This window comes from Mirounga angustirostris, unplaced genomic scaffold, assembly GCF_029215605.1.
Source record: "Mirounga angustirostris isolate CCGP_5_RB_7025 unplaced genomic scaffold, mMirAng1.0.hap1 SCAF_4, whole genome shotgun sequence".
NCBI lineage: Eukaryota > Metazoa > Chordata > Mammalia > Carnivora > Phocidae > Mirounga > Mirounga angustirostris.
This window is the reverse complement of record NW_026991712.1, coordinates 64,387,875-64,412,464: the sequence shown is the minus strand read 5'-3', so window position 1 is coordinate 64,412,464 and position 24,590 is coordinate 64,387,875. Positions and strand designations below refer to the sequence as shown.

Below are 24,590 nucleotides of genomic sequence, written 5' to 3'. Positions count from 1 at the left end.
TATATACTATACAAACTCTGAAGTCCTTTCCAAAGAAGCTTGCAATGAGAATTGCCAGCAAATCCTTCACTTACCCATAATGCAATCTTATATCAAATAGGACTTGAAAGATTAAGACTCCATTTTCATATAATAAGACCAATTAGTTTTCTATGAAGAAAATAAAACGTGTTCTTTTTCATCAAGATTACCATTTCCCTAATGTCCACTAATATCTATTTTAAGTTAAATTTTCATACTGTTTATCTCCTTCTTGTATTCCATGATCTAAAGAGCAAAATTATAGGTACTTCATCATCAAAATCACCATATATCACAGTATAGTCTTATAATAGTTAAGGAAAGTTATTTTGGCAATAATTTTTCTTTTTTAACCACTACGGAGCAAAATGTACCTAAATGCTACAGAATTGAAACAGTATTCATTTGAAAAGGGAATAAAATAAATACCTTACCTATCTACAGCAACAACAACACTTTGAGAACTGGTTTCTCCGATGGATTCCTGAATACTTGCTATCTGCTTCCAGTCCACATTTCCTCCAACTACCACACATAAAAAAAGAGAGTCATTTCAGTTTGAAAATAATTCAGTAGAAGAATACACTTATAGTCCTAAAACATGTTTCTGAAAACAGTTATTTTCTTAATGAAAGAAATAAAGCTTTTGGTAAATAATGCTTTTGGCATCAGTGACCTATATCAAGGCCAAATGCGCTTCATTAGGTATACTAAGTGGAATATAGACATGGATGGTTATAAAGACAAATTGTGCTTCCAGAGATCAACAAATTAGGGGCACTGAGAATTCAGATCACAAAATTAATGACAGTAGGCATAATTTCCCTTAATGTTTAAGAAATAGCACTAACTGTAGTTCCAATGTTATCTTCTTAGGATGATTCCCAATTCCATATAATTAGATCTCCCTGTCATTCAATCTCCAGTTCTCTATATTTACAAATGCTTTTTGGAAATTTTAACTGTATTTTGTAGTATCTTCTTATTCAAAAAAATCATTTCTCTTTCCCCCTCAAAACTGGTTCCATATGTTGGACAGAACAATTTTCCCAGTTTTTGCTCTTAACCTCACAATCATCTTTGATATCTTTCCCCTCCTTCACCAGTTACTAAATCTTTCTTTTGATCTGTTTCTGGTGTCAGTCCTTCATTTTCATCCCTACACAATGTAGAGCCTTATAATTTCAGGGCCAGATTACGGATAGTTTCCTGACTGCTTTCCCTGCTGCTAATTTTTTCCCTCTTCAATCTCTCTTTCTAGTCTCCTGTCAGGTTAATTTTTCTGTATCATCACATTCATTTTGCTGCCTATTACTTTCAGGATAAAGCATAAACTTTTTAAGCCTAGCATTTAAGGTAGTACTCTTCAACATTCTAGCCATTACAGAATCTATTCAGGCCATCCCTCAACTATCTAAAACCCAATTTGAGTTCTCAGGAAGGATTCCTCCCATTGTTCCTCTGAACTAAGCATTTACTTAGGTAAATAATAGTCAGACCAGGATTTCTTCCATACAGTTTCACATAAATTACTGTTAATGTTGCCTTCTCAGCACAATTAAAAGTTCCCTAAGGCAAGGAACCAGATCATACACATTTTTTTAATTGCTGTTATTTCTCGACGTCACAATATTAAGTCCAAAGAGGATGTTAAGAAATATTTGTTGACTCAACTGACCAGACACTCACTAAATGCCTTTATGAATGCAACCATAATAGATGATATTATTTAAAGCAGCTAAACTCAAATTCTCTTCCAGGAACTGAACAGTGTGAAAAAAGATGTGATCCTTGACCTCAGAGAGTTTATAATTTACCAGGAGACACAGACTGAGACAGACTTATAACCAACTTTAGTAAAATGTAATAATTACTCCATCGCTGAGATAAACTAATGACATATAATACAAGTTTTGCTAAAGAGAACTAATTTTGGGAGGAGAAGGAGAACTAATTTTGGGAGGAGAAGGAGAACAGGGTTATTAGCTCATGGAAAACCTTCATATATGATGATATATTAATTCAAGCTGGACCTAGAAGGATAATCATGTAGAAAAGGAGGCAGAAGGAAAAGGAGCAGCATATATAAACTAATGGAAGGATGAAAGTAAACACCATGTTTTAACACACTTGGCTACAGCCATAATGGAGGATCTAGCTGGGGACAAAAGAGAAGGGACAGAACAGTAGTAGGAGATGAAGCTGGAAAGAGAGGGTAACATTAAAATGTGAAGAACCTTGACTGTTACGTTTAATGTATTGCTTTTGAAAACAGAGTAATATGGGGCACCTGGGTGGCTCAGTCGGTTAAGCGACTGACTCCTGACTCTTGATTTCAGCTCAGGTCATGATCACAATCTGGGATCGACCCTATTTGGCCTCACCACTTGGGAGGTAGACTGCTTCTCTCCCTCTCCTTCTTCCTCCTCTGCCTCTCACCCCTGCTCGCGCACATGTGCGCGCACTCTATCTCAAATAAATAAATCTCAAAAAAAAAAAAAAAAAAAAAAGATTGAGGGACGTCTGGGTGGCTCAATTGCTAAGTGTCTGTGTTCGGCCCAGGTCATGATCTCAGGGTCCTGGGATCAAGCCCCATGTCAGGCTTTTTGCTCAGCGGGGAGCCTGCTTCTTCCTCTCCCTGCCTCCCCCCGCTTGTACTCTCTCTCTTGCTGTCTCTGTCAAAAAATAAAATAAAATCTTAAAAAAAAAAAAAAAAAAAGAAAACCAGGAGAATAGACCTTTTAGAAGACTGACATAATGCAACCTATTTTCTGAAAGATAATTCTGGTAGTATCTGTAGAACACAGTGAAACAGGAAGAGATACTAGAGCTAGAAAGACAAATAAAGAGTCTATTTCTATAATACAAGTGAACAAGGACGAAAGCCTGAAGTAAGTGACAGAGAATTGGAGTGGTTAGGGAAATAGTGTCAAGCAACACTTGAGGCACATTAGCACGTTACAGGAATTTAACGAAGAAAAGTCTATGAGAAAAAATAATGCCCATCACCACTAACTTCCTTTGTGTATTATCTGAATGTCCTTTCTAGAAAGCTTTTATTTTTATATTTAAGAGTTTTTATTATTATATTTAAATATAATAATCTGTAATCATTAAGAAATATATTTAGAGGAATCAAAAAAAATATATAAAATGTTTAGCAATCCAAAGAACCTATTTCAAAAACACATGAAATCTTTCGAAGATCTGTATAACACTGTAACATGACAGGCTAATAGTTTCAGCTTTACCAAACAAATTACTCAAAGCACAAATACTCAGATAAAGAACAAAGAGGTAGGAGTGAATATTCACTTAAGATTTCTATGTCCAAACCACTGAATTTTTAAACTTTGATATACAGTATGTATATAATTCTAATAATCATATGCTACTTGGGCGCATGGGTGGCTCAGTTGGTTAGGCATCTGCCTTTGGCTCAGGTCATGATCTCAGGGTCCTGGGATGGAGCCCTGCTCACCGGGAAGTCTGCTTCTCCTTCTGCCTCTCACTTGTGCTCTCTCTCTCTCCCTCTCAAATAAAATCCTTTTTAAAAAATATCATATGCTATGTATTCTTAATAATTAAAAGTTTCACGTTTCCAAAAAGTGGAAGTACAGACTTACATCCTATCAGTCAGAAAGTCACATAAACATATACTCAGCCCTATTAACGTGGTTACATGAACACTTGGAAGTAGATGCTATCAATAAAGGAGGATACTAATTCATTTTTTAAAAACCATATATAGGGGCGCCTGGGTGGCTCAGTTGGTTAAGCGACTGCCTTCGGCTCAGGTCATGATCCTGGAGTCCCGGGATCGAGTCCCGCATCGGGCTCCCTGCTCGGCAGGGAGTCTGCTTCTCCTTCTGACCCTCCCCCCTCTCATGTGCTTGCTCTCTCTCATTCTCTCTCTCTCAAATAAATAAATAACATCTTTAAAAAAAAAATAAAAAAATAAAAACCATATATATACAGATTAAACATGCTCGAATGTCTGGACTACATCCTCTTCTAGCTTAAATTCTGACTACAGCATCCTGCTGAAGAAAACATCTGTTGCCTAAGTGATAGGGCACAGATGGACAGGAGTGGACATCGGCCACACTGGGCTAGCTGATAACTGATGAGAGTGCCTGAAGGGAAGACTCTGCCCAACAGGGGCCAAGTCAACAGACTGAATCCCTCTAGGATGCAGACTCAAAAATGAGAGACCTAATCAATCAGGAATGAGTGGAGAATGGAGCAGGCCCAAAAGAGAAATAGATGACATAAGATGAAATCTAGATAAAACAAGAAAGAGAAGTGGAAGAATATGGCTGGTTGCTTGAGTGGCTTGGAAGCCTGAACTTTTTATTTCATTTCCAGATCCAAAAAGTATTTATTTTTATGTAAATTCCCCTTTCCTGAAGTGAGAAGACAGGTCATCTCATATTCTTACAACTTAGGTAGCACAACAATAATGATTAATTTAATTTACTTTCAAGTATACTAGGAAACATTATCAGTAAGTATCATTATTTCTCTTATTTGACTAAAACTTTTAGAAGATAAAATACTCCACTGGTGTTTTATTTTTAGTGTAACCTACTTTTATTACTTGCCAAAATTAAGCGCTGGCAATTTGCACCTGTCATTATTTTAGCCTTCCTGTACTCCTATTTGGCTTTTCCCCACCCCACCCCCCAAACAAAAATGCCTTTCAAAAATTACTGAATCAATCAATGCACATTCATTTCACTTGTTGGTAAATATTTTTCATCTGTATCTCAGACTTCTAAGTGAAATAAGTCACCATGAAGGTGCTCACTGGTTTTAAATCCTGCTGGGTCACCAAGTTATTAGGTCTACACCTTCACCTCCCAGAACCAAAGTATCTAAGATACAGCTGGGTAAAAGAACTGCACTGCTGGCTGCCACAGTTGAAGTATCACTAGGAAATAACTGTCCCCAGTCCAACTTAAAGCCACACATGGTCCTGGTGGTTCTTCTTCCCCTGTGGATCATTTTTTCAAATTTAAAGGATTTTTTGGATTTCCTTACGTATTTTTACTGCAAGCAATAACAGAGAAATCACTAAAAGACAAAAAGATAAAAAATATCCAGAAATATAGTGCTAGAGTAAAAACCTTAAAAAGGTAAATATTCCTCAATCTCATCTCTTTCCTGCTCTTCTTAAGTCATGTCTCTAGATTTCTTGGATGGAAGTGGGGTGGGGAAAGTGGACAGAGAACAATCCACAAACCATCAATATACCAGCCACTGTGCTAAGTCCATTTATACATATTCTTATTTAATCCTAAGACCTCTATGCAGGTATTACTATTAGTTTGCAGACATGGAAACCAAAGCTCAGAGAGTTAAAGTAACCCGCACACAGTAAGGAAGATACACAAAAGAGTTCAAACCCCACAGTACGTATTCAAAGCCAAAGACAGTCTAAATGCTGCTTCTTCCCTGGTGGTACTCTTTCCATTTATGATTCAAAATGTATTGTCTTTAGTTCTTCTGTAGCCATTCTCACTAATATTTTGCTTTGTTCTATTGGGTTAAATCTGGAAGTTCCTGGCCACACTGAGCAGATAAGGAACCATGGGGAAGTTTCTTTCTATACCAGTATAAGAGTCTGGTTAGGACTGCATAGTGCCTTTAAAAAAAATCTGAATGTGAATGCTTTCTCCAGTTGCCCCAACTATTTATCATCTTATACAAGCCTTCACTCATTTAAGTTACCTGCTTAGTGTTAAAAATAGGTCATTTTAAATTGTACCTTTCTCCTACCCCCAACTATGAGATTTAGATTAAGGGTCACTTAATGCTGCAAACTAGACCACGCAAAAATGGTCTTCTTGCTTTTCCCATAAGGTTGGCCACAAAGGGCATTTTATCATGTCCCTCAATTATATTTCCTTGCTACAATAAAGTTACACATACTGAACAAGAATCTTTGATACCTCATAAAAATAATTTTTAAAATTCTCACCTAGCCCCAGACCCACAAATTCATCAGGAGCCTGATCTTTTGTTCCAGTAAGAGATCCTTCTCTGCCCCGTACTGTTCCAGAAATGTATCGAGGTTTCACTCCAGTTCCTATAAGCTGTGCAAGCTCCAACTGACTGATGCACTTCAGAATCTTATAAAAAAAAAAAATAAAAAAAAAAATCTTGGTTTAATTCCACATTAAAAATGATCGCAAAAATACTTAAATGTATGGAGCCAGGATTTAAATACAGGCTATATTATAAATCATTACAAAAACCTAAATAAACTTATCCTGAATATACTAAATTTTTTCCCAAACACTTAAGCATGTCAGTGGGCAGAATATTTAGCATTAAATCATTTTATAAACCAAACTGTAAAGTTGAAAATAAAGTGCTTATACCTCATGCCATGAATTTCCTAAATAATTTCCATCTGTATGGGCCACTGTGATAAGTGTTTTTATTGTATCAATGTTCTTCTGTTTCATTTCAGTAATACCAGAACTCACTGTAAGTAAGGTAAATCTTGCTAGTGCCTGGACATATGCATCTCTTTCCAGCTATAAAAAAGAGAAAAGTATACTTACATTGTTATAAACACAACAGAGTGATCTCTAATTCCCTATTGACAAACTGTTTACTTGTTTAAGTTTTTAACTGACAAATTACATACCTCAAACTACAGTGTTTTTATTTAAACGAATTTCTAAAATCTAAAGGCAATGGAGATGTCAAATCAAGATGAGATTTTAGTGACAACAAATAAATTCATATAGTAAAAAACATTCCTGGAGTGCTTATGTTTCAAGTACTGTGCAGACTAACAGAAATGTGATTTATAAATGTCCTCATTTTTTCTCTACAGCTAGGCTGTGCTTTTTAAGCCATAACATTCATAAATAAATGTGAAATGGGTTTAAAAAAAAAAAGCAAGCAAGCTTTTTTTTTAGCAAGGCTAAAATTTATTATCAAAGTATATAAATTACTAGAAGGGCCTGTCTTCATGAAAATTAAGCTCTAGATACTTGGTTCTCTTCAAGATAACTTTTCCTAGGTTTAAGTGAAATTATAAAGTAATATATATAAGCACACAAGTATGAAAAAATATGATTCAATAAGTATGAACCTGCAACATATTTAAATAAGATATTCAAATTAACATATAGAAATTCAAAGTCTTAGAAACTTTGGATACGGCTAATATTCTATAGAGAAAAAAAATGCTAACCAAAGTTATCATGATGAATTCCAGATGCACCAATATAGAACTACCCCTTCTGTCACAGTTTCTCAGAAACTTAAACATTAGATTCATTTAAATTCCATCATAAACTTGAAATTAGTCTTTAGTAAGTCAAACATAAAAAAATAATTTTAATTATAGTCATGACATAAGTAATTTATGTTTTCCACACTGGCGACAAAGGCAAAATTCTTTGTTACCTGAATGCTGAAAATGCATGCAATTCTGATTGCACATCTTATACCTTCCAGGCAAAGAGAGGCTACTTCAGTATCATCACAATCTTGCAGACCCACACTAAATGCAGCCAGGAAAGGTGTCCAAGCCAACTAGAAAAATTAAAAATTTAAACTCTATCATGAATATCAAGTGATAATTAAATTTTATTGTAGTAATACATTAATATTTCTCAAAGCTTCAGACAAATGATTTGAGAAAATTCTGGAAAAAAAAAAAAGTAATGAGTTTTTTGGGGGAAAAAATATGTAATATTGCCTGGGCTTAAATAAGAGGGACAGCAAGACTACAAATTCACTAGAGGACCTTAGGCATATTTTAAGTACAGCATCTATAAATTATTCACATCAATAAGAAACGGGAATTGTCACTATTCATAAATGATAGTAGTCTTACCCCTACTTTCAGAACTCATCTCTCTCTGCAAGCTTTAAAGGCCCTTGCAGTATTTCACAGACTTTATTTCTAAGAAAATCCTTTTAGTCATTTTCTACTTGCAATAATTACATTATTCTTTTTTCTTTAAGCCCGCTCCCTGGACATCACATTTAGCCTTACTTTTTTTATAGTCAAATATTTTACACTGAACTATCAATGGTATGTCTGGTTCCTAGTTGGACAATACTTAAAAAATACAGTTCAATAAAATACTTCTTTGTTACAAACTGCAAAAACCAACAAATACTAAATTTTACCAGTAGGTAATACTGAATACCTAATGTAAAACTGTAATGTAAATTAAACAAAAATGCCTTTGGATTACTGAAAATTCTGACATCAAAACATATGTGTATACATTGGTGTGTGCTTGTGTAACCCTGAATTGTCTAATACGAGTATTTGTTGCTTTTAATAGGTTCTAACGAAGCAAAAATACATATCCACATAACCATAGAGATGAAAAAGATTGATACCAGTGTACTGTAAAAATGACAACTGGAATTTTAAAAAGATCTAAAAAGTTTTTAAGATTACTAAGAAAAACATTACCCAAAGGATTACCCAAAGCTTTGTTTGTAACATCAGAAAGTTTAGAAGTAAAAGTATATGATCCCTAAATAAAGGAACATAAGTCACAGTACCTTATTTCTAGTACTAGCTTTGCCACTTACTTAATCTCTCTAAACCTCATTTTCTTTCTCTTTAATACCTGGACTGCCACTATAGAGAGATGCTTTGGGAAGCATATGAAATACAGTACTTTTAAAATATGAAGTACCACATGGAAGTAATAAATTACATGTTCTATTTAAGTAGAGAAACAGCACATCTATTCAGAAACCTGTGCAATATTTTATACAAGAAGAAGTATAAATGTGAAAAATATATTTAACTCCATTAGGAATTAAAGACAATGATTTCTCCTATCGAACTACACCTAAATAATATCCAGGGGTCAGTGAAATTACCCATTCATACTGTATAACCCTTGGTTAAAATACAATTTGGCAATATTTAAAAAGTCCCTTAATATTATATCACATCTAGAAATCTTTCATTTAGTCTGGTACTTAGTCAATGCTTGTTTACTGAACACTACAAGCTAAGAATGGTGATAGATACTGGGAAAAGTGAACATTACATATAGTCCCTTGCCTCATGGAACTTAAAGTCTAGTAAACAGATACTAAATTTTAAAATAAGTAAATGTATGAACACAAACTGTTATAAATACAATGAAGGATAAGCATAGCACATTATGAAAAAGGACCAAATTTGGATGGTGGGGGTAGGGTAGACCTGTCTGAGAAGGTAACATTTAAAGCTGAAACCACGTGGGCAAAGAAGGAAAGAGCATTCTAGACAAAAGACACCGCTTGTAAGAATGCTTTGAAAAGAAAATAATTTAGGACATTTCTCGAAACTGAAGGAATGCTGTGTGACTGCAGCCTAGTAAGACCGAAGAAATCTAGCAATGAGGCTGGAAAGGCAGTTGGAGCCAGACCACGCAAGGTTACAGATGTTGTGGATGTGTTAATTTCATCATAGTATCATGCAAAGTTAGTGAAGGGCCTTAAGGAAGAAGGCAACATTTCTTTTTGTATTTTAAAATGATCATTCTGGCCTCTGTAAATGGATAAGAGGAGCACAAAAATAGACCTAAGGATACCAGTTAGTACACTACAATAATAAGATGAGAAATGAGGATGTCTGGAGAGGTTAATGGCAGTAGAATGGTGATAAGAGGAAAGATTCTTAATGCCAGCTTAGAAGATGTTTAAAGAACTAATTTAGAGAATAAATAAGCTATTTATGAAGAATTTTTAATGATACAGGGAAATACTTATTATGAGAGAAATAGCAAGATACAAATTCTACACATAATATGGTCACAATTATTCAATTAAGATTAAAAAAGCAGTATATGAACATATCAACAGAAGTTTTTTCTGAGTGATAAAATTGTGGCTGGTTTCTTCTTTTTTTTTTTTCATTCTCTACCTCCCCCAAACAAAAAACATTTGAGAAGAAAAACAAGAGTGTAAGACTATTCAAAACAAAACAAAAAGCTGCTTTATAAAATGGTTCATAATAGGGCACCTGGGTGGCTCAGTTGGTTAAGCGACTGCCTTCAGCTCAGGTCATGATCCTGGAGTCCCTGGATGGAGTCCCGCATCGGGATCCCTGCTCGGCAGGGAGTCTGCTTCTCCCTCTGACCCTCCCGACCCTCCCCCCTCTCATGCTCTCTCTCTCTCTCAGTCTCTCTCTCAAATAAATAAATAAAATCTTTAAAAAAATAAATAAATAAATAAAAATAAAATGGTTCATAATAAAGAGAAAATGTTTCTTGTATTATTTTCTGTATTATTTCAAAAGATAAGGCTAGTCATACTCCACTATTCCTTCTAACAACGCCTCCCCCAGGCCCCTCTCCCCCATCCTACAATTCATCAACTTTTGGAAATAACATTATCACATAGACATTGAAGTAGAGGTAGAACTATAAAACTTTAGAACGAAAAGAAAGCAATCTTGTAGTCATCTTTTACTGCCCATACACATATGTGTACTTCATATCTGAATGAGAACTCAAATTACAATCTTTAGCCTCCACAAACCATCCTACCACACCGTCCCACAAACTGGAATGTACTTTATCCCTTCTCCCTTTTCAATCTTGACTAGACTCTCCTCTATTTCCCTGTAATCCTTATCGATTCACTGCTTACTTACTCTTGCATTCAGAGAAAGGATAGGAAAAAAGAACAGGAAAATGAAGAAGGAATAGGCAATCAAATTTTAAAGAACCAGTAAGTATCATTCTTACTAGATCAACTTTTTTTTTTTTAAAGATTTTATTTATTTATTTGACAGAGAGAGACACAGCGAGAGAGGGAACACAAGCAGGGGGAGTGGGAGAGGGAGAAGCAGCCTCCCCGCAGAGCAGGGAGCCCGATGCGGGACTCGATCCCAGGACCCTGGGACCATGACCTGGGCCGAAGGCAGTCGCTTAACCAACTGAGCCACCCAGGCGCCCTAGATCAACTTTTAAACATAAATAACGCTTGCTTTTGTTCCTCACTCTACTCTTTGCACTCCAGGTATACCCAGAACCCTCATGTGAGTTCCTGGCCAGAAGTTCAAGATCACTTTGAAATTTTAGGTAACTCCAAAGGTTTAAATAGAACTTACTTGGAGAAAACCAGGCCAAAAATTAATGATCATTCTCTGAAATCCTCCCATTCTTATTTCTTAAGGTCACACACTTATTAACTGCTGATAGTGTATACCTTTTCTCCTTCTCTTTAAGAAAAAATTTATATTTCCTATATCCTAAATAGCATTGCTTTTGCTTCCAGGTCTATACTAATGGGCTATAATCACTGTATTTCCTTAACTTAAAAACACACTGAACAAAGTTACATATAAATGTATACTGCAACCAAAAGTTATTAGTAACTCTTACCTTAAACATGGGTCTCACATGCTCCAAATGTGTTGCACTTGTAAAAGGTGCCTGAACATGGCTCACGGCTTCCATGAGTGCTTTTGCTGTCTTGGCCATCTGTTCCATTTCTAAGTTATACAGAAGCCTTCTTTGTTTTTCACTGGCTACATCTGAAATAACAAGCACTATTAGCATTTAAGATATAAAGCTTTTTAAATGCTTTTTTTACTATAAAATAATAAATACCACCAATTAATACTAATTAGGTATAGTCTTAAAAAGCCAGACACAAAAGGTCACATAAGGTGTGATTCCATTTATATGAAATACCCAGAGTAGGTAAATCCATAGAAAAAGAAAGCAGACTGGTGGTAGCCAGAGGCTGGTGAGAGGGAGGGAATGTTAAGTTTAATGGGTACAAGGTTTTATTTTGGGTGATGAAAATGTTTTGGAACTAGACAGAGGTGGTGGTTGCACAACAATGTAAATGTACTAAATGCCACTGAACCGTTCACTTCAAAATGTTTAATTTTATGTTATATGAATTATACCTCAAAAATGGGGGGAAAATTCCTGAACTAAGAGCTGGGGATAAGTGGAAAACCTATGAGAAGGGAAGAGAGTAGGTATAAATCTGTCACAGTGGAAGCACTAGGGAAACAACCCATTGGATGGGAGAAAAGGAGGAGACAGGTAGAAGGCAAGGGGATCCTTGGATGACACAGGCTTGAATGACAACTCCTGAGTTAACAAGAAAACAGTAATCCTAACATTCCGGGAGGACATCAGTATTTCCGTACACCTACAGCCTCCCCATCTCCTGCTTCTCATTGATACTCTACCACCATGGACAAATTAGGCCAGAGAAAAGGAGGAAAGGAAGAGGTTTTATTATGGGTCTGAAGAAGAAAACTGAATCAGAGAATTGGCATCTACTCAGGTGTGAAAATGAAGTCTTGAGCAACATATTTAACAACGTTATAAGGAGAAGAGCTGAAAATAATACAACCAAGTAAACTGCTGATTGGAACTGGACTGCAAAATGAGCCAAAGACACTAATTCAAGATTTAGCTTTGCCACCCTGTGGATTTTAGCTGTAAAGATTTAATATAAGTTTTTTACATTATACTCAGCTTATAGATTCTATGATTCTAAGTTTTCTAACCTCTCTGGACTTCAGTTTCCTCATCTATAAAATGAAGGGAGTATTAAAACTCCTTAGAATCATCTTCTACATTATCCCAAAAGATAAGGCCATTTATATTTCACTATTCCTTCTAACACCTCCCTAGCCCCAGAGTCTCATAATTCTTTATCAACTTCTGGAAATACACATATCACATAGGCCCTTATTCCTCTCCTGTCAATAGAATTGTGCTACTGCAACCTGTTCTGTGAGATAAAGCTTGAGATTTCATTTCCAGGTGGAGTGTTCAGAAAGGCAGGAGTCTTCTTTCCATATTACTGTTATATTCCTGAGCCACTACACTCATCTTATTTTATAGTCAGATTTTTAGCTCTAATTTAATCACCACTATCCACATGTATAGAATGTTTACAATGGAGACAAGCCCACAGTTGGCTTCTCATGCTGGTTAGATCTACGACCTCTATAATGATATAATTTGTGGTGCATCTGAAGGAGTGATTTCCAACTCCATGAGCTCCCTCACAATCCTAACCTTCCCCATCTCCTTGAATCATCCCTACTTCCAGCTTGTGTTTATGTGTAGCAATAGATGAACAGATAGAATTGTGTTGCTTGTAGATGATGAGGAGGCAGAAAACGACTGAGAGCTGAAGTCTGACTAGTGGGGCTGCCTAAGCAGTCTTGCTGACGTCCAAATCCATGCTGAGATTTACTGCTAAATTGACAAGTATATATTAAATGCACACGAATCCATGCAAATTATATAGCATTTTCTGTTGATCACTGGTCAGTGCTATTTTTACTCAGAATGTGGAAAAAAAATATAACCAGATCAGCCAACTGTATATTATTATACTTCTCATTAGAATAGTATCTGATTTACTCTAAGCCAAGTGAAAAACTCTTAGGAAACCCTATTTTTCCTCCTGAACAATCAGAATTCAATTGATATGGATACTTACTCTGCTTACTTGATTTTGTAGGGATTGTGAGTTCTTTTGTTTCTTTCATTGATATCTTTTTTCCAGCAATTTCATTATAGATAGTTGACAGATACTCTTCCGGAAGGTCTTTACTGTCATTGATACCTCTATTCATCTTAATGTACTGTTCCTTTGTCATTTTATTTTTAACCTAGAAATGAAAAACCATTAATTCTTAAAACTTACTTAAAAATTACTCCTATTTTAAGAATATGAATTAAAATTTATAAATACTTTGAGGACAGGAAGGGGAAAATATTCAACAAAACATGTATTAAAATGAAAAAAGTCATAGAAAATGAAGGCAATGTAGAAAAGACCTAGCCTGGTATATGCTAATACACCTTCTCAGATGGGTACATAAATAATTTATAATAAGAAACAGGGAAATTGAATAATGAAATTATTTATTTTTGCCCAAGGTTTAAAAAAAGAACCATGACAACTATTAAAAACTATGGTATCAAAAAGATTTAAATCTTAGTTTGGGAAAACATAAATATGTTGTAATGATTTAAAAGCTGATTTTATATAACAGTGGATGCAAAGTAACAGCTGAATTCACTTAAAATCAGATAACAATCTCCCCTCCCTGACTGACTCAGCATGGTAAATGAATGTTAGGTGACCCAGGTGAAGTAGCCTTTGAACATTCTGTCTTAGAATAGGAATGTCCTGCAGCATACCTTGATCAATCTGTGGAGTAATAATCTGTAGTTTATAAGATACAGCCCTGTCACCAAACTTGAGAGCACAGTCAAAATGTTTATATCTCCAAAAATTCCATATAGGTCTTACGACGTCTCTAAAGATACAGGCATACCTGGGAGAAACTGTGTTTGGGTCCAGACTACCACAATAAAGTGAGTCAAATAAAATTTTTTGGCTTCCTAGTGCACATAAAAGTTATATTTACCCTAAGCATGCAATAACAATGTCTAAAAAAACAATGTACATACCTTAATTCAAAAATACTTTATTGCTAAAAATACCGTCATCTGAGCTTCCAAAGAGTCATAATCACTGATCACAGATCATCAGTAACAAATGTAATAGTAATGAAAAAGTTTGGTTTATTGCGAGAATCACCAAATTGTGACAGAGACATGAAATGAGCAAATGCTGTTGGAAAAATGGTGCTGACAGACTCGCTTGATGCAAGGTTGCCATAGACCATCAATTTGCAAAAAATAAAACGAGGTATGCCTATATATTTATTCTATTATATATATATTTCCACCATCTCCCATAAAGAATTTGAAGCAACTCCAAACGTAAGACTCCTCCTGTAAATTTATAAGGTACACAGAGTAATAAGCAAGTCATAACTTTAAAAACTCATCTTGAGTCAGCACTTAAAAAAAAAGGAAAGAAAGAAAGAAAGCCATTTCTCTTGGAGTTCTGATAAATACTAAAAAACAGTAACTCAGAGACACTAAAATAAAAGACCATACAAGTGCTGCCAATAAGAGGCTAAAAGAAGATTAACATCACTTGGAGATTTTGAGCATGCCATATTGTTTTAGCATCATGCCAAGCAGAGACAAAAAGAAGTCTTGATAAAAATCTGAAGTAGCAGTATAATATACTTGTGGGTCTGGGCTGGGAAGTGGGAGTGGGAGCTCCCAGAAGTGGGAGTAGGGAATACATGAATTTCAGATACTCCAAATAAAAATATACTGCTCAAACAGAACAATTCTGCCACAATAGGATTCTGAAAGTAGGATAAAAAAAACATAATCCTACTTTTCTTTTCCTCCTTATCTTTTATGGAACACTCCACTCTTAACTTTTATTTTCATGTGCGTATTTTTTTTTAAAAGATTTTATTTATTTGACAGAGAGAGATAGCAAGAGAGAGAGCACAAGCAGGGGGAGCGGCAGGCAGGCAGAGGGAGAGGGAGAAGCAGGCTCCCCGCTGAGCAAGGAGCCCAACTCAAGGCTCGATCCCAGGACCCTGGGATCATGACCTGAGCCGAAGGCAGTCGCTTAACCAAGTGAGCCACCCAGGCGCCCTTCATGTACTTATATCAAGCTGTGTTTAGTTTTAGTGTTTAAGTCACTTCAAGCCAGTTGTTACTATGATGGAGATTAATATACACAAAAAAAACTAAATGTGTTCTAAATATATACCTCAAATTTTAAAATAATTCATTGACTCAGACAATATATAAAAACTAGTCTAATTGTAAATATTCTAGGTGAAATAGAAACAAAAATGACTTATTTAAATATTTTAACTTTGAAAACAACTAAGAATGAAAAGACCTAGTTCTAAGGAATTCCTTTAAAATTCACCCATGTATTCTTTTCAAAATGATGTCATTTGTTACAGTTCATGTGGTCTTGAATCAAATCATATGGGGTCATGATTATGGGTTCAGTTTTCTAATTGAATTTTCCTTCATAGAAACTCATAAGCTGTTCTGTACCTGCAGGCTGCCTATCAGCCAGCCAACAGTAGTCTGAGAGGGAGCGGGAAGACTACAATCAATTACCACTGCTAGGCCAGGACTCCATGCACATGTTCTATGGACAGAAACAAGTGCCATGAAGACAGAGCACTGTTCTCAAGTTGTTTCCTAACTAATCTGTGTTCAGAAACTTTTAACAATCTGGGTACTATGAAAGGACATTAAAGGATGTTTTAATATTTCCTCAAAATAACTTAGACAAGGATGTACATATGTATGGGAAGATATGACACAGATGCATGTAACATTGATAATTCCTTTACAGAACCAAATTCTTTAAAAATATAACATTTTAAAAACAAACGGGTAGTAGTGTATTGGTTTGGACCAAAACACCAGACAGCAAACTCTGATATGAAGATATCCAAGTAAGTCAGTATCTGTAGACAGCCTTGGTAACACCATGGAAAAAAGTATACTGCATAAAAAAAACCTGAAACGGAGCTGCTTTAACTACACTGCCAGTAATATGCCAAGGGCAATTTTTATTTATTTTTTTAAAGATTCTATTTATTTGAGAGAGAGTGAGAGAGATAGTACACGCAAGAGAGCACAATCAAGAGCACGAGCCGGGGGTGGGGGAGGGGGGTGGCGCTCTGCAGAGGGAGAAGCAGATTTCCCACCTAACAGGAAGCCCTACATGGGGCTCGATCCCAGGACCCTGGGATCATGACCTGAACAGAAGGCAGGCACTTAACTGAGCCACCCAGGCACCCTGCGAAGGGCAATTTTTAAATGATTAAAATATTAAATGACCTTTTAAGAAATGTCTATATAAAATCAAATAAATCGCTGGTGAATGCATAGTTGTTGAATTCTGATGTTTAAATCTAAGGGTAATTCTGTATATAATCCCCATGATACATTTGATACATACTTTCCATATCAACCCTGCCTTAAGCATCTCAAAACACACATAGACAAGTCCCTACATTGCAAAGTTTAATCTCAACCTTTAAATAAATTTCAATTTTTCCAAACCTCTAAGATTAGTAATAGTTTATTTTTTTTCCTAAGAATAGTAAATTTCATTAGATGCCTATCCCTAAGAAGTATGAAGAAATTCTTTCAAATAGATAAATGTATAAAGGTAATTTTTCCCAAACATATCAAAGCATGTTTTTTGAAACAAAGTATAAAATACCTGAAACTTTAAAAATAATTTTTTGCTAATGGATATCAGAACTCAAGTGACAGTTCCTTAATATTTAAGAAGGAGTTATGAATTTCAAGAGGCAAATGAATATCTCAATATCCTAGGTATCAACACTTTAAATTATTGTTAATTTTTAGGTGCAATGGTATTGTGGTTATGTTTAAATAGAGTATGTGTCTTTCAGAGATATACGCTGAAATAAATACAGATGAAATGATATGACACCTGGTATTTACTTCAAAATGATCTGGGAGAGAGAAGATACAGAATGAAGACTGGCCATGGCTGGTAACTGTGGAAGCTGGGTGATGAGCACAGGAGGGATTCCCATACTAACCACTCTATTGCTTAAGTTTGAAACGTTTAAAAGAAAAAAAGTTTATGTATAGTGTTCTTCTATGTTGTAATAAGTATAGGCAGAAGAACTAATACATATTCTTAAAATTTATCTTAAGCTTTATACAGCTATCCATCATGAGACAAATACAGACTTATTTTACAGATATCTGAAAGTCTAACTAGAATTATTACCAGAAACTGCGTTTTTTTTGGTTTTTTTTTTAAACATTTATTTATTTAGAGGTGTCTAGGTGACTCAGTTAAGCATCTGCCTTCAGTTCAGGTCATGATCCCAAGGTCCTGGGATTGAGCCCCACAGTTGCAGTGGAGGCTCCATGCTCAGCAGGCAGTCCGCTTCTCGCTCTGCCTCTCCCCCCTGCTCATGCTCTCACACTCTCTCAAAAAAATAAAATCTTAAAAAAAAAAAAAAGATTTGCGGGAGAGAGAGAGAGAAAGAGAGAGCACTCCCATGAGCTGAAGGAAGGGCAGAGGGAGAGAGAAAAAAAAATCTTAGCAGGCTCCCTACTGAGCGTGGAGCCTGACAGAAGGCTCCACCCCAGAACCCTGAGATCAGTACCAGAGCAGAATCCAAGAGTCAGACACTCAACTGACTGAGCCACCCCAGTGCCCCCAGAAACCACATTTGTAAAATGAACACTACACCAAATTAAATACCCCAATCTGGTGACTGGTTTCACTGAATAAGATTAAAATTTCAACTCTTACTGAATTTAAAAGCACTTATTTAATTTGTACTATCTATCATACACAGTACATACCTGTGGACTGTGAAGATCTGTGGTCAGCATGATAATTGAATAAGCCAAAACATAAGCAGTATCTGCACTAGCAAAAAGGGTTTGTCTGGAAAAATAAGTGTATCATGTTACAAACTTTTACTGTTTTACAGTTGCATTTAAATAAATCATCTCAAACCCCCATAATTTTCTCTTTCAGGATTTATGTTCTAGCTCATACTACAGTGTTTTTATGGAATTGTCTTATCACTTCTAGATCACAATCTAAATTCTCTGGGTGTAAGGAATGATGAATCTTCTGATGCTCCCTGCCACAGTGTCTTGGATATAGCTGGCAACCAATAAATACCTGAATTTGAATCTTGCTTACCCTTGGTTGCATTCGAGGTATCTTGCAGCAAATTTTTCCATCAATCGATCAATTTTCTGAGCTTCCCCTGGAAGACGGAATCCTTCCAGAAACATACGAAGGGCTGAAACAAAGTCCTTTCCTGAAAAGTCATGTTGGTCCACATATGCATACATGACTTCTTTGTTAAATTTATCATTATCTCCCAGGAACTCGCCCACTTGAGTCTAAAGAACAAAAGATAAAAAAAACTGATATCCTAATGAAATGTTACATTTGTCACAGAGATTTAAAGAGCAGAAAAATCTGTAAGATTCACAGGTTTTGACTACAGGGTTAACTATTTCAAACGTGAAACTAAAAGTTAAACACACTAAATGTGTTTATTAAAAAAAGATATTCTTCTGAGTTTAGAAAATTAAAAAGCAAAATTAAGAATACCTAGATTATTCTTTGTAAGTTTTACTTACATACTTAGGAGGGCACTTTTAAAGGGGAAACAGTATGTATCATTATTAACTTAAAAAGGAATTTTATAGAGAAGGTTAGAATAAAAAAATGGGTTTTCTTACAGAATCTAATCTTTCCTCTTGATGTAAGAATTGGGCAATATCTTCAGGTGTAGTGCCAAGCATCCCTTGTTCTTGGAGGTACTGTATTCCTCTCTTTGGTTTCTTATTAAATCTAGATGATGTTAAAGTTAATACAAACATTAGAAACAGAAAATCATTTGAAAAGAAGATCTTAAACTACCGTAAATTAATTTTCTAATACAACTTAGAAAATAGTTTATTTAATATAATCAATGCATGAATATACAGAACTTTTTACATTATCCAAAGTTTTATTTTTCTTTTCTTAGAAAAGAGTCTGAAGCAAAAGGCCATGATATGGACCATTTCACTATTTGAGATAATGTCATGTTGTAGATAAGCTCTGAGTAAGGATATAAATACTAAATATCTCACGCTTTTAATATTTATATTTTCCTTAATGCTCAAGTAATCTTGGTTCATTCCATATATATCCACTGATTAATTCTGTTTCCTGCTTTTAAAGTAAAGAATTCTAGTGACTGTTTAAGAAGAATCTGACAGCATCATTTCCTTTATTTAAAAAATCCCTAGATACCCAATGTTTTCAAAGTCAAGTCCAAACTCACTAGATGGATACACAAAATCTTTCTCAATACAGCTCCAAACTGACTAGATGGATACACAAAATCTTTCTCAGTACAGCTCTAGTTTATCTCATCCCCTCCCACCCACCTACTCCCACATATCCTATTCTCATTTCTTAAGCAGAATGCATTTCTGCAGTCTATTTCCTCCACACGGCCTTTACTTGCTCCATTCACTGTGGAACTCTCCTTCATGCTTACAGATCCAGTTCAAAGGTCACCTCCTTGTTTCCACATCATTTACCTTCTACTTTTATTACACCACTAATTACTTTGGTCCCTCATCACCTGTCACCTGGGTAACAATACTTAAATGGTCTTGTTATCTTTTGTTTTGCTCACATTCTAATCCATCCTTCAGGCTACTGGCCAAGTAATCATTCCAAAAGAGAAATCTGATGCTACTCCTCCTCTGACTAAAATCCTTCAATACTAGTATGCCAAAGTCAAGAAAAACAAGATAAAAATTTGTTTACATGGAGAATAAGGCCTTCTGGAATCCGGATCCAACTCAATGCTCTCATTTCATCTCCTGCGACTGCCCCCCGACCCTGCCTTTGCCATGCTGAGCAACAGTCCTCAATGTTCCTCTCTGTGCTGCGGCACATGTCATTCTCTTTGTCTAAAATGTCCTTACCTGTCCTGTCCTAATGATCCTGTCAAGTCCTAATTCATACCATAAATTAAAATCAAACATATTTCACTGAGATAAGCACAATCTCTGCTCTCTAGAAGCTCTCTCCCTAATAAAATAAACTTGATTTTTAAAAACTGTAATAGTAAAAATGCAACAACTAATGTATTGACAAGGTAAGATAGCACAGAAGAGGAAGTAATGAACAGAGATGGCTGTGACATATTTCCTGGGGAAGGTGACTGTGAAACTGAGCTTTGAAGAAGGACTACATATTTCATAAAAAGAAAAAACATCTCAGAGAGGAAGGGGTCATATTAACACACGGCAGCATAAAACAGCAATGATACTGTAACAAACAGCTCTGCATTGTTGGAAGGATGAAGTGAGCCAAAGAAGTGGCAGGTGATGAAGCTTAGAGTCCAGCAGACCTATATCATGAAAGTTATTATATCCTATTACAAGAAGCTGTGACTTTATTCTTTAAAAACAAAAGGGGGGCAGAAACAGAAGTTGGCTTTCATTCAAGAGAGATCACTCTACCTAAGTGTGAGAAAAGACTACATAATAAATAAGACCAAAGAAAGGTAGGACAATTAAAAGATTACATGAGTCAAGGCAAGAAATGGTGTTGGTTTGACTTGCGAAAACAACTGTGGGAGATGGAGAGAAGAGATAAATAGCACAGATATTTAGCAAGTACAATCAACAGGATTTAGCGACAGACTAGATCCAAAGGGAAAATATAAGTAACTCCCAGGATTCTAGCTTTTAAATTTGGTAGCATGCTGGGGTTACTAGCCTAAATAAGAAATACAGAAACAGTAGTTTTCTATTTGTCTTTTGTTTTTGGTTAGAGTATTAGGGAGTTGATTATGGAGAGAATGGAGACTGATAAATTTGGTTATGGACATACTGAGTGTGAGAACCTAAGCAATATCCAACAGAGATGTCCAACGGGCAATTATGGACATGAGTCTAGACTTCAGCAGAGGTATTTACATTAGAAGTAACACTGGGGAGTGGTGACATGCTAGCACATACATAGTAGCTGAAGTCATGAAAAAGAACATGATCATCTAGGAGAAACTACAAAGTAAGAAAAGGGCTGAGGGACAGAACTCTGGAAATGCTAAGCTGTATGCAGGAGATAAAGAGCCCACAGGAAGACTGAGATGGCATGATCAGAATGGTAGGAGAACAAGACAGAATGGTGCCACAGACATGAAAGAGTGTAATGAGAACATAGCAACATGAAAGCATTCTCATGAAAGTCTGAAGCAGAGATCAAGTCCAGGGGCTGAAAGGCCGACTAGAGACTAAGGAGCCCTCCGCTTTGCAGTCCTGTGACCACTCCAACTCACTCCCAAACACTTCAAAGAGAGTTATCATATCTTGGCAGCACTTTGTATACGATTATGGACAATACATGGTATTATTTTAGAAAAACACTTTTGCCCCATATTTAGGCTGTAATCTTAAATACAAGAACCAATGCTTTCATGGTTCTTGGCACACAGTCCCAAACACCAAATATATGTTTGCTGAGTAACACTTGCTGAGAATTTCAATATGAGTATCTGATTACACATACTAGACCCTGAGTCCCTTAGAAGCCATGGCTGTTTCCTTCATCAGGTTTCCCTAGGACCTTGCATAATGTCAGGAACAGATGGGACTTTGATAAATATTGACTGAAAAACTGGAATGAATGAACTATTAATGGCTCTTTCCTGAGGCAATTTTGTGAGATTTTATAATTTATGACAATATACGTGCATACATTTTGCCTTTTTTTGGGAACTTGAACGTTCACCAAAAGGTACTGTTTAAGAGTCAGAAGAAATGCTTTATAGGAGAAGTAGCAAACCAGGTAAATATACAAGGGAATTTTTTAACAGTTTACAGTAGCTAGATCCATGGAGAAATGTCAGCAACTTCATGTTTCCTTCCAGTTTCTCTTTGAAAAAGATGGGCAATTAGAGGAATGAAAGCAGCATGGTACTATTTGGATACGAAATAGTCCAGGAGCAGGTCAATGCCATACAGCTTAGTGGGAAAACTGACTTTACAAGATCTGGGTCTGGTAGAGTAGCCAGGTTGGAAAAGGAGGTTATTACCTTATCAACATATAAAACTGAAATTGATAACAATGGATCAGTAACAAGAGTAGCACATTTGTAACCCAACTGGAGAAAATATAAAACCTATAAAAGGAGCAATGAGAAACTAGCTATTAGAAGTTTCATACTGTAAATTTTTTACTTGTCATCTGCTTAGGAAACATAATGGGGGATTTTATAACTGAGCTACTAAATGAACAATGCAAAACTACTGAGATGATATTCATCAACAGTATGTAAGATATGCTGCAAAATTAATTTAATGTGCATTATAGGGGTCTCTTGGGCTAGATTGCAATAAACAAGGAGAGCTGAATAATGAGCCACTAGAAGTCTTGGATACAGGAGACCTGTGCCCGGTTTTACTCAATGAAAGGTGGTAATGAGAAAGGAACAGAAATATTCTGAAGATGTAGAGAAACCCAGGGCAAGGGTGATACAGTACTAGCAAAAGGATATTCAGTAACATTTCTTCTTAAAATTGGACACTCACAAATCTATTCCTTGTTCTATTATTTCTTTTTGTTGCTTTAGGACTTCAAATTGTTCTGGATTGTCAGTACCAGACATCTGTGTACTATAGCTGCCTATTCCTGATGATGATGTTGACTCCAAGGAATTTAAACTTCCATATCTGTTTATTGTCTCAGGGTGTTTGATTTCACTCGTCTCTTGCTCTAAGGTTTTTTCCTGACCTGTGAGGAGAAAGACTGATACAGTAAATTAATCTTTCAAATAAAAATATGTAAACGGTTAAAAAAAACCCATCAAGTAAGGCAAGAAATTTCAATGTTTCTTAGATAACCATGCAACACAAGCGAAATACTGAGTGCCATCACAGACAATATACTTTGATATTAAAACACTAGAATTAGAATGTGTGCACCATTAAAAGTTCTTTCTGCAGTTGCAGTGATCCACTGGGTTTCTGCTCTCAGTTCATGCCTCATGAGAAATAATTTTCCCTCAAAAGACTCTTGACTGATGGAATACTAGGGATAGCCCTGTGGCTATGCGTTTTTCTCCTAGTAAGGGTAAATGTCAAACACGGGTGAACAATCTTCTTAAAACATCTTGGCTTGTATAGGTTTCTTCTATAATTATCTTTTCACAAAGCTGCATAAATATGCTTCACTTTAACATATTATTTAAATATTTCTAGGAAGATTTAGAAAGAAAAAGGTTTGGATAACTAAGTTGGAAATTTATAATTTTATTTATTTATTTTTTTTTTAAAAGATTTTATTTATTTATTTGACAGAGAGATACACAGCAAGAGAGGGAACACAAGCAGGGGGAGTGGGAGAGGGAGAAGAAAGGTTTACCGCTGAGTAGGAAGCCTGATGCGGGGCTCGATCCCAGGACCCTGGGATCATGACCTGAGCCAAGGGCAAACGCTTAACGACTGAGCCACCCAGGCGCCCCAGAAATTTACAATTTTAAAACTAGTATTTAACTCATACAGAATGCTTCCTTTATCAGTTAAAGGAATAAAGAGGTCACAAAACTGGCCTAATAGCAACTGGAACTATCTTCTTCAAAATACCATTTACTTGAAACGACAAAGAATTATAAAATGTCACCTTACCAAGAGTCGTCTGAGAGTTGGGATTCACATACTGATCCTTACTCCATTCAACCATACACTTCAAAATTGACACTAAGCATTCTAAACCTTTTTTCCTCAGGCTCAATTCCTACAAATAATTCATAAAAAGAATAAAAACAAAAAGATCTTTTAAGGAAACACATAGCTCTTCCTTGACCGAGTTTAAATTTGAAAATGCTTTTAAAGTTCTTACCTGAACATTACTCATACCAAGTTCTTGACTGCCTCGTCCTTGAGCAATTTTTGATAGATCATTTACTAGTCTTTCAAATATATTTGCTGCATTTAAATCACAGTCATAGTTTACATAAATATCCACTACACTCTGAGCATCTGTAACAATATAATATATTGCTTTTAACAAAAGGCATTAAGAATATTACTATATTTTGGGCTTTTAAATCTTTTTTTTTAAGAGAGAGATTTTATTTATTTGTCAGACAGAGAGAGAGAGAGAAC

At 35.7% G+C, this 24,590-nt stretch overlaps 1 protein-coding gene across 4 annotated transcripts in view; it reads right to left on the bottom strand.

The window, feature by feature from the left end:
• The window catches only part of ARFGEF1 (ADP ribosylation factor guanine nucleotide exchange factor 1), a 146,715-nt gene that overhangs the window by 32,422 nt on the left and 89,703 nt on the right, over positions 1–24,590 (bottom strand). For 2 of the 4 annotated variants that reach the window (XM_064588245.1, XM_064588247.1), the window contains 12 exons: positions 24,325–24,464; positions 24,111–24,219; positions 23,016–23,232; positions 19,158–19,269; positions 18,607–18,812; positions 18,258–18,342; positions 13,489–13,660; positions 11,394–11,545; positions 7,450–7,578; positions 6,408–6,566; positions 6,005–6,155; positions 456–546 (listed from right to left, as the gene is read on the bottom strand). In XM_064588245.1, coding sequence (XP_064444315.1) covers positions 456–546; positions 6,005–6,155; positions 6,408–6,566; positions 7,450–7,578; positions 11,394–11,545; positions 13,489–13,660; positions 18,258–18,342; positions 18,607–18,812; positions 19,158–19,269; positions 23,016–23,232; positions 24,111–24,219; positions 24,325–24,464 — 1,723 coding nt within the window. The remainder of the gene's footprint in view (positions 1–455; positions 547–6,004; positions 6,156–6,407; positions 6,567–7,449; positions 7,579–11,393; positions 11,546–13,488; positions 13,661–18,257; positions 18,343–18,606; positions 18,813–19,157; positions 19,270–23,015; positions 23,233–24,110; positions 24,220–24,324; positions 24,465–24,590) is intronic. The other 2 variants (XM_064588246.1, XM_045896442.3) reach the window with 2 other exon arrangements.